Source organism: Taurulus bubalis, assembly GCF_910589615.1.
Source record: "Taurulus bubalis genome assembly, chromosome: 17".
Classification (NCBI taxonomy): domain Eukaryota; kingdom Metazoa; phylum Chordata; class Actinopteri; order Perciformes; family Cottidae; genus Taurulus; species Taurulus bubalis.
The window spans coordinates 3495779-3510140 of record NC_136605.1 but is presented as its reverse complement, the minus strand read 5'-3'; the positions used below and the strand labels follow the sequence as shown (position 1 = coordinate 3510140).

The 14362-nt window shown below is 43.9% G+C and overlaps 2 protein-coding genes across 2 annotated transcripts; one reads left to right on the top strand and one right to left on the bottom strand.

The window, feature by feature from the left end:
* Positions 1 to 548: 548 nt before the first annotated feature.
* Positions 549 to 5914, bottom strand: coil (coilin p80; the record flags this gene model as incomplete). The annotated part of the gene is made up of 7 exons (XM_079233274.1): positions 549 to 910; positions 1934 to 2022; positions 2247 to 2316; positions 2407 to 2454; positions 2992 to 3081; positions 3267 to 4281; positions 5664 to 5914. The coding sequence occupies 7 exons, from the start codon at positions 5912 to 5914 to the stop codon at positions 863 to 865; spliced, it is 1611 nt and encodes a 536-aa protein (XP_079089400.1). The 3' UTR covers positions 549 to 862.
* A 957-nt stretch (positions 5915 to 6871) lies between these two features.
* On the top strand, positions 6872 to 13797 carry scpep1 (serine carboxypeptidase 1). Its single transcript, XM_079233260.1, has 13 exons — positions 6872 to 6971; positions 7172 to 7299; positions 8249 to 8338; positions 9790 to 9945; positions 10699 to 10773; positions 11088 to 11160; positions 11578 to 11615; positions 11693 to 11821; positions 12273 to 12357; positions 12432 to 12545; positions 12635 to 12772; positions 12861 to 13024; positions 13548 to 13797. The coding sequence occupies exons 1-13, from the start codon at positions 6908 to 6910 to the stop codon at positions 13608 to 13610; spliced, it is 1317 nt and encodes a 438-aa protein (XP_079089386.1). The 5' UTR covers positions 6872 to 6907; the 3' UTR covers positions 13611 to 13797.
* The last annotated feature ends 565 nt before the right edge of the window (positions 13798 to 14362 follow it).

Sequence of the window (14362 nt, the reverse complement as noted above, 5' to 3'; positions counted from 1 at the left end):
AAAATTAATAAATAATAAATACTTACGACGTAAATAAATATTCTCTTCTACTGTTGAACTACTTTTAAATTATCCCATAAATGTCACTTGTGTGGCTAAACGTGACATTAAACAGCGGTTATGTTTTGCTTTTAACCCAAAACTATTAGATATTACTTCATAATTGATTGAGAATATAGCATGTCAAAGTAACAACAAAAGTGACAATAGTAAGTCTTTAAAGTAGGTATGCACACACAAATAACACTTGATTTTGGAGCGTGCAGTTTTAGCCTGCAATGCAATGCAAAATGGAGATGAAGGTTTTATTTATATATATATATATATATATATATATATATATATATATATATATAAAACCTTGTATACAATTTGAATCCAATATAGTTTTGGTTCATTCGTAGTTTGTCCTATCACTATTATCTAGTTGTGCTAAATCCTACCATTTTTCCCCCTTATCCTGGGAGAAATGAGTAAACATTTCCACTTTTAATTATGCAAGTGTTTTATTAGAAAAGAAACAGTTCATACAAAACTGATATCCCAGTCACATCACTTTACAAAACATAAAACCATTATGCCTCCATCCTGGAAGCACTCACACATTCAACTGACATAAAAAAAAATACATTTCATATCCAGCCCCAATTAAAATGCAACCATTATAACATGTGTCAATACTTTCAGGTGCAATAGCTCTTTTGCGTAAAGTGATGATTTATTTTGAAGGACAGAGAAGAGGGACATGAACAACCATATCCCTTTGCCGTCATGCGACGTACAGAAGTGACTCCTCAGTTTAACTTCGGCGCTGGAGAACAAGTTGACGAGAGGATGGACCAAAACCCCCGTTTGGTGGCATTTAAATGATCAGCCTTGGTTCCAGTAGGGAGTCCCAGCGCTCCGTCACCTGTGGGAGGAAGAGAAGACATTACTTTAACCGCGGTTACGCAAAGACTCTAAAAGGATCAGCGCTGATATTATTGGCAAACAACCGACAGACTAACGACCGCTGCTCTCTGCATGCAACGCTTTTATTCAGTTACTCATCCGGTTTGGATGAGTACCTGAAAGAGGGAGGGATCACTGGGTGAATACGCTCAGTCAAAGTAGAGGGATGGGGCTAAAGCCTGGGCTCAAAGACAAAAGAAAGGCTTTGGCTCCAACTGCTTTTGCTGACTAACAGTGTGACTGTAAGGGACCCACACAGATCACCCTTTGTAGGCCCGCTGTTATTTGATAAGGCACTCTAGGGACTAAGCTGGCACACTGGGACCGGTTTGAATGAAAGGGACCAAATTGTCCCTTCAATTAACTTTTAATAAGATTTAACTCATATGGGAATTTTCCAATCATCCCACTGATGTTTGTCTGTAAAACAAAATAAAACACCACGGAAAGTCAAAAGATAATACAGGGTTATTGACTGATGTACGTGTGTGAGAGATAGATATATATATCTCACACACATATCTCTGTGTGTGTTACTCGTGTTAAAATCATCGGAACTAATGTTGGGTCTTCTTCTTTAAGCTACTAACATGTAATTCCCGAGCTCTGTGTGTGTGTGTGTGTGTGTGTGTGTGTGTGTGTGTGTGTGTGTGTGTGTGTGTGTGTGTGTGTGTGTGTGTGTGTGTGTGTGTGTATATATATATATATATATATATATATATATATATATATATATATATATATATATATATATATATATATATATATATATATATATATATATATATATATATATATATATATATATATCTCATCATGCCAATAACCCAGTATTCTCTTTTGACTGAGTCATGCTCAGTTAACACACACACACACACACATTTTTAGGTGATTATAAAAATAAATGAAAACACATATTATATATACACAATAGAGCCACCTAAACCCCACACACTGTTCCTTTAAATTTGCGTCGGCTCACCCGAGAGCCTCTGGACACGGCATACTCCACGCTCTCCGAGCCATCCGCGTTCTGGTAGACCAGGTCGAACTTGCCGGGTTCTACAGGAGCTGAGGGAGGAGCGGCGGGTTACGGGTCATTACACATGTGTGGCACAAAGTTGGGACATCTGCTCCGTCCGTTGCATTTTAAATGAGCAGTGAGAACATGTTTCCATCCAGCACTACATGCAGAACTTTCTGACTCGCGTTTTGGAAGGAAATCTTGAGGCTTTTTAATTATTATTTTTAAATTCCATTTATATTGTATGTGTCAGTGGTGAAATGCTCCCTACCTCGAGAGTTGTTCAGCACCAGCAGCTCAATCTGTTTGGTGGTGAGGTCAAAGCTCACGATCTTCCCCTCCTGAAAGAAGCACAGCGACGTGGTCGGTCAGTGGTGTGGGGACTTTCCAGCCTGAGAGAACACCTCATTATCAGGGATGATGTCACTCACCTTGTATTCTGATACCTCTGGGTTGTAGTTCTCAGTTAGCTCCAGTAACTGTAAACACACACACACACACACACACACACACACACACAGCTTACAACTAGACTCAAAGTCAGATGATAAATATGGTTGAATACTTGCTGTAAATACATTAAATGTGATGAGAAAAGTTCCCGTGAAAACAGCATTTTACCTATTGGTAATTAGAACAGTGGCAAACATTTTAAATGCATGCGCACATATCTTCAGAAATATATTTGTATCCTAGAAGCTCGGTGACGACGGGACTAGTTGGTGAACGGCTGTAGCCGCGCGGGCTTTGTGCTAACTAATGCGCTAGCCAGCCGGGAACATGCTAGCTGCTAGCCAGTCACCTCTTTACCGCTTTATGTATGCAAACTTGTTGGATTTGTGAAAATATATAAAAGCAACCGGTTAAATTAATAAAAGAAAACTTGGAGAGAAAAAAAAAACAGTCAAAATTTCTTTGGGATAAATGAATGAATTAAAGCTAAAAACAGGTTAGCATGTAGGCGTGTGGCGTCAACAACAGAGCAGACACACTGAGGTGAAGAAGACGAGACTCACCTTGAAGGCGATCTTCTGCCCCACCTGTGGAGGGGCGGCGAGCAGCGGCATGGAGCCGTAGTCCCGTTTGGGGGTTCCTCCTGCTCCGTTCTGCGCACAAGAACCCGGGAGAGATTATTGCATCACACACACAGCATTTCTAATGGACGGCTAATGGCTAATGGCTAATGCAACGGCCGTGTTTCCATGAAAACCAATGAGATGATGATAGTGTGATGTGACAGAGGCAAAAGCGATAGCATCCTGCAGTACAGACAGACGCATGCAGTACAGACCTGGAGGACCACGGACATGTTGGTCAGCTGATCCGTCTGGCAGGACGGCTCCCTGGCGCCGCCGTAGTTGAACCCAAATCCACCGTTGCCGCGCCCTCTGACGCCTCCTCTGTCACCTCCTCGGAAGTCTCCTCGGAAGTCTCCTCTGCCGGCCCCCCGTCCCCGTCCTCTCTCCTCTCCGAACCCGCCACGCCCGCTCTGTCCTCGCCCGCGGCCCCAAGGCGGCGACGGACTGCCGCGGCCCGCGCCGAGACCCGGCTGCGGCGCCGGCCGCCGGATGACCAGCTTGATCTCCTCCTCGCTGTCCGAGTCAGAGCTACTGCGAGGGGCCGCCGCCGCCGCTCGTTTCTGCGCGCCGCCGTTTGCGGACCCGGGGGTGGGAGGAGCCTGCTGAGATTCTGAGTTTGCGCCCGTTCTTCCTTTGGGGGTCTTGAAGGTGGGTTTTGGCGGGCTTTTTACAACGGTGGCCTCGTCGGAGGAGGTTTCTGAGGAGGACGGCGAAGGAGGGCGAGACTTTTTCTTGGTGGGTTTGGTGGTTGGGGGCGTCTTGGAGGCAGCAGGGGTGGAGGAGGGCGTTTTGGGTGCTGGCTCTTGGGCAGCCGGCCTTCTGGGGGCTTCGTCCTCCTCGCTGCTGGAATCTGAAGAGGACACCTTCTGTGGTTTTGACTTCTGGGGGATTTTAACTGGGGACTTTTTGGGAGAAGCAGCAGGTTTGGCGGTGACGGTCGGGACTTTTCCCTCTGCATCCTTTCGTTTCTTCTTCTTCTTTTTCTTCTTCTTTTCTTGTGTCGTCTCACTCCTCTTGTCACCTGACGCCGGCCTGGTGTCTCTCACCGCCGTCTCCTCGCTCTCCACGCTCTCCTCGCCCTTCTTCTTCCTCTTCTTCTTTTTACTCACTCCATTTTCTCCCGGCCCTTCCTCCTCTACGGGTCTCTGTCTCTTTCTGCAGCTCTCGCTGGAAGCATCTGGACAGCTGCTGAGCCCGTTCGCCTGGGGCAGACGGTCCACCTTCACCCTGGCAGACGAGGAATCAGAATTAGAAAAGGTTTATTGCCAAGTACGTCACACATAGGGCGACTGTGGCTCAGTGGTGAGCGGGGTCGTGCTTCAATCAGAGGATCGGCTGTTCGATCCCTGGCTCCGCTAGCCCATGTCGATGTGTCCTTGGGCAAAACACTTAACCTCAAATTGCTCCAGTAGCTGTGCATACAGTGTATGAATGTGTGTGTGATTGTTAGTTACTCCTGATGAGCAGGTGGCACTTTAGCCGCTGCCATCAGTGTGTGAATTGATGGTGTTAAATCGCTTTAAGTGGTCGGAAGACTATAAAAGCGATTTATGAGTACAGGTCCATTTGCTATTTACCATACAGGAAACTCGGCTTTTTGATTGGTGCGCAGTAAACACGGTGCAATAGTAAAAGACAAAATATGATTACAAAAAAAAATTAACGAGTATGTGAAGACAAGTATGCTATTAAAGTGACGTATGTGTATTTAAAGATTAGAGTTGTGCACTAATTGTCCTGACTGAGGATATAAGTGTCCCAGTCAGTGGGGTCTCAGGCTTTGCTAATGAGACCACCTGCAGACGGGAGGAATGTCACATGAACACTTCGCAGTCCTGGGAAAAGATGGGAAGTTTGAGTTTAGACATCTTTTGTCAAAATATCAAATTTGATAAAGCGACATTATAAAAATAAATACAAATGCATTCCCACTGCCTCCACAAGGCCAGGTTAACCTTGTTGCCTTCTGATGATATACCTGGTCTTAGTTTAAGGCTGGGGTGACTTTCTTTATTGTTTCATTTCCTAAATTATTACGCTTTACTGTTTTGTTTTGTTGTATATATATTGAGTATTTAGCATTTCTGATATTTTTTGTTATATTTATTTATTTTTATTTAATTTGTTCTGTTATTTATTTGTTGCGTCTGTTTGTTGCTACTGTGACAAACGAATTTCCCCTCGGGGATAAATAAAGTATTCATCGATCTATCGCCTGTTTTCTTTATATTCGTTTTTGTTTTTTTTAAATGGCACAGAAACCAGTATTTTACCATCGCTGCCTGTTCTGTTTGTTACATCTTTATATGATTTACAGATTCACATTTGCATTGTAGGTCCGTTTTTTATTTTATTTCCAGATATACATCAGAACATCCTAATATCTTAAATGGGCTCTGTGTTGACCTAGATTTTCAAGATAAAACCCTGAGATAATGTGCAACTAACAATTAAACAAGGGCTTTCGGGCGGAAGTTATCTTTGCGAATGAGAGAGGATGCTCCCTGCTCGCCTTCGCCTTGGGGCCCCTGCACCCTGAGGTGCCCTGTTAGAGCAGACCTGAGAACTGCCACGAGCGCAGTGCATGACGGTAGCAGAAGCACGCGCACCTGACGCTGTCGTTGTCCCGCACTACGTAGACGCTCTCCGTGTGCGGCAGGTAGCAGTCCTCCACGAAGAGGCTGAGGATGCTGCCGCGGCCGAACTCAAACTTCTCCCTGATGACGCTCTCCAGGTCCGCCACCACGCGGCACGTGTTCAGGTCCACGAGCAGCCAGCACATGCGGCAGTCCACCACGGCCGGCGGGGGGTAGTCGAAGTTCAAGCGCACGCGGATGAAGTTGTTACTGTGGGCAGCCATGCCGGTGTTACGGACCTCACACACACAACCGCTCGTGTGTTCCGCCTGCAACAGGACTGGTATTTCCGATCGGGACTTTCAGAATAAGAGTGTCGAGTCGTCGATAGAGTCACGAGAACTCATCCCGTTATTGGCCTCTCTTTCACATTTACTAACGTTATGGCGTATGATAAATTGAGTACGTACCATGGTAAATGCAAAAACAAATATTAAAATGTCGCTAGATGAATTAACTCATTCAAAGAGAATTTGCATCATCCTAAAAGTCTGCTCTTTTGGAAACAATGCAACAACAATAATAAAGCTACTATTACTAATTAATAATACTAATTTGTATTTAGGTATTTTTGCAACACATACAATATATAACATGTATTTATCAACGGATATTTTCTGGTGACTTTAAAATCTAATTACCGGTGTACTTTATCCTGTCATGCTTTTATTTCGAAGGGCCAACGTTCAGCCAGAAGTGTGGTCTTGCTCGTAGTTGGAGGCAGTGCCCTTCTCTAAATGGCAACTATTCCACAACACTGCCCTCTGGCGTGGAGGCAGATTAACAACACAGACAGGGTCGATACAAAAGACGACAACACGCTGAGTTTAATGAATCAAGTGTAGTTCATTAGAAATGTTTTATTTAGTGGCTAGCTTGAGCCTATAATAATAGTTTCTAACTAGTTTAGGTGATTCAGGTATTGGTTTGGTAAGCAGAAAGCCTTTAAAAAACATATTTTTTCTACAAGCTTACATTCCCACTTTACCTATGTATTTATAGGTTTTTAAATAAACCTTTTTCAGATATTAACCCAGTGTTTCCGGTCCCCACCGACAATTCCGAGCAACATAGCCAGGTACATTTGAAAGAGAGCGGAAGAGAAACATCGGTCAGCTGACCATGCGTGTGATCACGTGATTTCTTGTAGCAATAAAGACGCACAGAGCAGAAGCCGACCTCGTCCCAGGCTTCACACGAACCTCACAGCTTCAAAGATGCAGCTGACAGCAGCGGCAGCCTGCGGCTGGTGCTTCATCCTGGCGTTTCTCTCCCACACAGGTGTGATTATGTCTCGCGGACTGACGTCACGCGTAATGGGACTCCTTGACTCAGCTGCGCGTTTCATTTTGACGTCTGTGTTTTGATACGCGCCTTGTATCTGTTTACAAACTGTAAGTACTACGGGAACCGAACACCGAGTTTATAAAACGTGTGTGTGTGTGTGTGTGCGCGTGTGCGTGCGTGCGTCCCGCGTGCAGTGCTCTCCATTCGTCCCCCAACCGGAAAGGAAGCCTGGAGCTACGTGGAGGTGCGGGACGGGGCCCACATGTTCTGGTGGCTCTACTGCGCCGACAGCCCGGCCCTGCCTCTGGTCTTGTGGCTCCAGGTAGGAGCATTCATCACTGCCAACAACTTGCACTGTACAGGGTTCTTACGGGCATGGGAAACCTGGAAAAAGTCATGGAATTTTAAAATGGTTATTTCCAGGCCTGGAAAAGTCCTTGAAAGAAATAAAATCCCCAAAAGTTTTGGAAAAGTCATGTAAATGTGTTATATTCATGTGTTCATGACGTTCATTTACGCTGAGTTTGCAATAATTTATATGCTTTTTAAAAAAAGACGCTCAAAATATAAGCGGGCATTCATACCGGCATCTTTATAAATGTTTATTCTTTTAATCAAACTATTGTCTCATTCATTTGTGTCATTTAAGGTTTACTGTATGCTTTGGAAGTGTCATTGTTAGTTTAAATACTACATTTACTCACTTTTTCATGTTTACACAGCAATTTCACAAAATGTTTGGTCATGGAAATTTGTTTTAAAGTCATGGAAATCCACTGGTCAAAATATGTATGAACCCTGACTTTACCAGGAAAGCAGTCTCACCAAAAAAGATGCTATTAAGTTGCATTCTGGGGGAGAAAAAGTATTTATCTGAAGCACATAACCGATTCTCATACTGTATCTTGTTTTTCAAACTATATGCGAAACCAAAAGACAAACTGGAGCAGGTTTTAAGTCTATGTTGGTTGATTTCCTTATATAATGTGGAAGTGAAACGCTGAGACCACTAAACTATGGTTGAATGAGCAACAGCTCTGCTGCGTCTATTTTCATGTGCAGAGTAACTGACTAATGTGCTGTTAGGACCCGGAACGAGCCGCCTGGGTAAAAGAGTTGTATCACTTGTGCTCTGCATGATGATGTATGGTTTTATCTATCCAATACCATGGTTGTATTTAATGTATTCTTCAGGAAATCTGAAATAATAGGTCATTTAAAAGTATACATTAAACAGCCCCTCTGCTGTTTTAATGTTGGTGTGTGTTCAGGGTGGACCAGGAGGATCAGGAAGTGGCTTTGGGAACTTTGCAGAGATCGGGCCTTTGGACGGGGACCTAAAGCCCAGAAAGACGAGCTGGGTAAGTTCTAAGAGTTTTGAAGGAGCCCTCGGCACTCGTGTCCAAAGTTGCAGACTGTGTACGGAGGCTAAAAGAAGTCACGATCATAGAACCTCTAGTTCAGGGGTGGCCAACCAGTCAGAGACTAAGAGCCACATTTTTTACTGTGTTACTGCAAAGAGCCACATCATAGCAAACTATCACAAATAGTCCGATGTGTAAACTCACGCAAGTAAAGTGTGTTGTGAACGCAGCATTGAGGAGTGTGTGAATATTCAATTCAGTTTATTTTATACAGCCCAAAATTACAAATTAAAATGTGCAATCTGTACAAATAACATCCTGTCCCGGGACCTCACATCAGATCAGGAAAAACTCCCCAAATAAAGATAGTAAAAACCATTTCACAGGGAAAACAGGAAGAACCCTTCAGGAGAGCAACAGAGGAGGATCCCTCTCCCCGGATGGACAGAAGAATAGATGTCATGTGACCAGAATGAACAACGTAACAGAGTTACAACACATGACATCAATATGACTGAAATTGAATAAATTGCACTCTGCCGCATTAAAAAAAACCTTCAAAATAAAAGCACAGGATTTTTTTATTTTTTTTTGCCCATGTAAAATGACCGTCCTGACGGACTGAAAACGGGTCCGCAAATGACTGAAAACGGGTCCGCGATTTCATGGCTTTCAAGCCGTCGCGCCTTGATTTCGACACCAGTGGTCTAAAGTATTTGCAAAATCAATAAAAAGATTTTTAAAAAAAACACAAACTTCGATATGAACGCAAGAGCCGCATGAAACCAGGCAAAGAGCCGCATGCGGCTCGGGAGCCGCGGGTTGGCCAGGCCTGCTCTAGTTGGCTCCTGTGTTTGCACAAGATGTCTTTCATTAATGTAAAGAAACCTTGACATTTATTACAATTCCACAACTATTATTTTGGTATCTCTAGCGCCGCCCTGCTGTCATCCCTCCAACATCGCAGCTCCCGTTCCACAGCACAGCACACGTCATACCCTTGTAACTCAATACTGTGTCCCAGCATTCATTTAATAGCCTTGCATTGTCGCAATCCTCTATTGGTCCCAGAGTGCCATCTAGTGGGTCGCAGTGGTACTGCCAAATAGTTGAGTTTAAATAAAATAAAAATAGTAATTTACAAAGTTCATTTTATTTGTTTTCATTTATATGGGAAAGTGTTTCTCTGCCGTTTTTAACACTCAGAAGTGGGCCTTAAAGTTTGGGCCGGTAAAATTCGGGAAGCCAGCAAGAAGAGTACACTAGATTTAAAAAAAAAAAAAAAAAAAAAAGATTACGCAAGATTAAATGTGGCTCTTTTGTGTGATTCTTTGTGGAGAAACTCATGAGTTTGTCAACTAATAATGTATTTGGCTAAGGACAGCCTTGGCTTAAGTACAGGTCAACATGCTGACATGTATAGTGTGTGTGTGTGTTGGCGGGTTCAGGTGCAGGCAGCCAGTGTGTTGTTCGTAGACAACCCCGTGGGCACTGGCTTCAGCTACACCGACCGGCCGGACGGATATGCCACCGATGTGGCCACGGTGGCCTCCGACATGCTGGTGCTGCTCCAGCACTTCTTTACAGGGAAGGCCGAGTTCCAGGTATGTCCGCTGCACTGCGCTTCACTCGGCCAGGACATCATATAATACTACAACTACTACAACAACAACAAAAATGCATAAAATAAAACAGCTGCCGTGTTCCTTGGGACTCCCATTTCTTTGTAAAACGAGTTTGAATGCTCCAAACATGTAGATTTGAATTGCCCCAAACTTTTAAAAACTGCCATTTTTGGAGGGAAGCAATATATTTGATCATGTTAGAAAGATTAAATGTACTATTTACAATTTGGAAAGGCAGGTTATTGTAATATTAGATACAACCTGGCTAGGCTGCATATGTTTGCTAGCTAGGTTTACATTTATTTATTTCAAAAAAAATTATTTTTATTTTTTATTGAACAACATTATAAGCTGCATAGTCTGTCCCTCACAGTGAGGATGAAGAACAAGTGGCTGAAAAGTCTGGAAGAAAACAGAACAATTCAGGACTAGCGCAGGGCTAACAAGTTAGCTAACCTCACTATCTTACTGCTCCCTCTGTAGCCTGTTTGCTAAAAGAGTGAACTGTTGAAGGAATACTTCACCCCTAAAATGTATATTTGTATCGTGAGGCATGCAAGAAAAATTAGTTTACTCAAGAATTTGGGGGAAATGCAGGGTTAGTGATTGATGAACAAACTGTCATTTCTGACGGTGAAGTATTCCTTTTTGTATACTGCTGCTTTATTATAGTCTTCCGTATGAGTGGCTTTAAAAAAAAAATTAAAAAAAAATCTGTTGCATTAATTGCAGAGCGTCCCCTTCTACATCTTCTCCGAGTCATACGGAGGCAAGATGGCGGCCGCTATCTCCTTGGAACTCACCAAGGTGAGTGTTGCTTCTCTTTCCAACATTTCCCTCGTGACAGGTCTGTGACGCGTGAAAAGTCCCTCATCCATGATGAGTAGGCAAACAAAATGCTCTTATTCTTCTCTCTCTCTGGAGAAGTGGAAGTAAAAAGTCAATGTTATGCTTTTTCGGAGAGGAAACATTTTTAGTTGCCTCTTTGAACAATCAACTGCATCCCAAATGATCTGGGCTTTGCTGATTGTAGTTTGTTATTGGTGTTCATCGCTCCGATTGAAAGAGTTCCAAAGAAATTGGTGTTTTTTATTTTTATTTGGTGTGTCTTATCTGTCCAGGCCATTGCACAAGGGACGGTGAAATGCAACTTTGCTGGTGTGGCACTTGGGGACTCTTGGATTTCCCCACTCGGTCAGTATCCGTCAGATCTGTGCCACAAACCGTACGTGCTCACAAATATAAACTGGAATGCCGAGTATCTGTATATTTGGAACGGCAAAATCCCTTTTACGTAGTAAAATGAACCATCAGGAAGTTATGGACTTGTTTTATTTAGTGTTTTTAAAACTGGATGTTTTGAAGCCGAAGTTCCCAGACGAGGCCGACAGAAGGCAACCTGTTGTAGAATACGCTCAACAAGGGGTGTAGTATTTGCCCAGGGCAAAAGGAAAATTAAAACGCCAGATTTTTAAAGGGAGTTTGGTGAGTTTGAGGTTATTACCTAATAATGTCCAATCACAGCTCAACATGAAGAGGGTTGAATACATTATCGGAGCTTGAGGGTTCATCTTTATGGAGGAAAAAATGACCAGACTGCTTCCTCCACAGACTCTGTGATGACCTGGGGGCCGTACCTCTACACTACTGTGAGTAACAAACTGAGTTTCTGTTAAAAAATACAATCTGCTGAGCTTCCATCTGATTGAGGCTTCTCTGCTGGCAGTCGCTGCTGGATGATCTCGGCCTGAAGGACGTCAGCAGTGCGGCGGACGACGTGAAGCAAGCGGTGGAGCAGCAGCAGTTTCAGAAAGCCACCGAGCTGTGGTCTGTGGTGGAGACGGTGGTGGAGCAGGTTGGTGCCACGCAAGGAAATCAATTATATTACTCACTAGTTGGGACAGGCTTATATTTGAGACGGGCCTTTTATCTTTATAAGTGCATTTCATACATAGGATGTCAGATGCAGTTTGCCAAAAACACCAGGATTTGCATCCGGTCGCATTTTTCAGTGTGCAAGCCAGCATAGCTTGTCTGGCTATTCTGACCCACAATCCCTTTGAGCAGCAGCAAGAGGGTCAAAGTTCAAGGTGCCATGTTTATGAAGTAGTACGTGCCACTTGAATGCAACCCGCATGCAACAGTACGTCCTTTATAAAGGCGGCGGCGTATGTACTGAGAGTTAAAAAGGCCGAGATCACTCTGAGTAATTTTCCCCACATTGCGTATTTAAAGTATGATTTCCTCGCAGCACTCATGGCTCATGTGGTTTGACGTGGTCTTGTATTTGTTTTTTCTCGCTTCAGAACACCAATGGAGTGAACTTCTACAACATCCTCACCCAGCAGCCGGATGAGAGACGCGCGTCTGTGGCGGGAGAAAACTTTATCTGTACGTCGCTTGCATTGACAACCCAATTTGACTGAATTTTTCCCGTTTTAACTCAAATGTTCCGTCTCCACCAGCTCTGCAGGCGCGTCGCCATGTCCGACCGCTCCACGGCCAATCGCTGAGCGAGCTGATGAACGGACCAATCAGGAAGAAACTGGGCATTATCCCCCGGAATGTCACCTGGGGAGGTACCGTACCTCGACGGTGGGCTTTGTCCCTAAAAATAATTTTTCTTTCCTTTGTCGTTTATATGCTTGTCCCCCTCCTGTCTGTCCAGGCCAGGCTGAGGAAGTGTTCAGCAACATGGCAGGAGACTTTATGAAGCCCGTGGTGGACGTGGTGGACCAGCTGCTGACCGCCGGAGTCAACGTCACCGTCTACAACGGACAGCTGGACCTCATAGTGGACACCATGGGTAGCGTACTCTGTGTATTACCTCTTAGCATCACCGGTCTAAACGCGTCCACATGTTGAAAAGAGAGGGTCTCTGCTTCCTGTCACAGGTCAGGAGCTGTGGGTGAAGAGACTGAAGTGGGAGGGGCTCGCCGGCTTCAACGACCTCAGGTGGACCCCGCTGGATGACCCCACCTCCCCGGGCGTCACCGGAGCCTTCTGCAAGACTTATAAGAACTTTGCCTTCTACTGGATCCTCAAAGCCGGTCACATGGTAAGACACTGGCTGAAAAGGTGTCAAGCACTTTGTAATTGCTGCTATATTAATAACCTTTTTATTATTAACCACAAGTCAACATTTAGCATTAAATAATGGTGGAAACATGTTGATCTGAAAAGAGAAGCCATTGCAGAAGTGTCTTAAACTTCCATTCTCTCTACTGACCTGCATGGAGAGACTCCTCTGGTAGTTTCTTTTTTAATTCATGGAAGTTAATTTGGTTGTATTTAACTCCGCCCTCTGGTCTCACTTCTGGTTGCAAAAGACAAGATTGCAACATCCAAAATGCCAAACTCAAAAACTACAAACTACTAGACAAAGTTCACTAAGAGCCAATCAGCTCTTTGATCAGCTGACATGCACTTTAGGACGTCGTGGTGATATAGCGGTGTGACCACTCGGCTACTAAGATGCTCCGGATTTCAGTCATTTCTCCTGACCTGAGACTGTAAGTAACATTAGTTCTATAAAACGGTGAAAGAATCAACAAGAACTTTTCTCTTTCCTGTCGTCACAGATTCCCTCAGACCAGGGACCGATGGCCTTGCAGATGATGAGGATGATCACCCGGCAGGTGTGATCACCCAGCAGGTGTGATCCACCGCCCACTGTGACGCCAGCTGGAATGGCTCTGACAATCAGAATGACCTTTTTTATAAAAGATTCCACCCTCTGCTAAACCAAAACACATCGTACAGCTGTGGTTACAGTAATAATCTGTGTACTTTTCAGCCATAACATCAATAAAAGCACTTTTTCTTTGTAAATGCTGCAGTGTTTTCTTCTTTGTTCAACGAAGGGCTCCGCAAATGTTAATTGCAGAAGTGTTATTACTTTACCATGATGCACCTGGTTTGTCCAATTTCTATGGCCCCATCCCGATCTCCACCCTCACTGACGCACTCTCTCAGTCCGCACCATTTAACATGACGTCAGTAAGTCCCTGAGGGTTCAGGGCTTAAGGCTTTAGTGGACATTGGGATTGGGCCTATTTGTCAGGAGGGATCTCTGAGGAGCCGAGAGCGAGCTTCCAGGAAATGTTTGTGGCCGACACGCCCCCTCATTGATCAGTTATTTGATTGGATGCTGCAGATCGGACAGATTTCATACTAGAACGAAGACGGATCACAGATTAAACTTAAGTGATTTGTTTTCTGATTCACCATCTGGTTAAAATGTTCATTGTAGGTCTGAACCACAAACTACTTTCTTCATTTTAGAAAGAAGTCTTTTCTTGATCTGTTATTTCCCGCAATAACTTTAATTATATCCATAAAAGTCAGAGGAAATACTTTTTACATCAATCATTATTTTCAGTCACATGACGTTTGA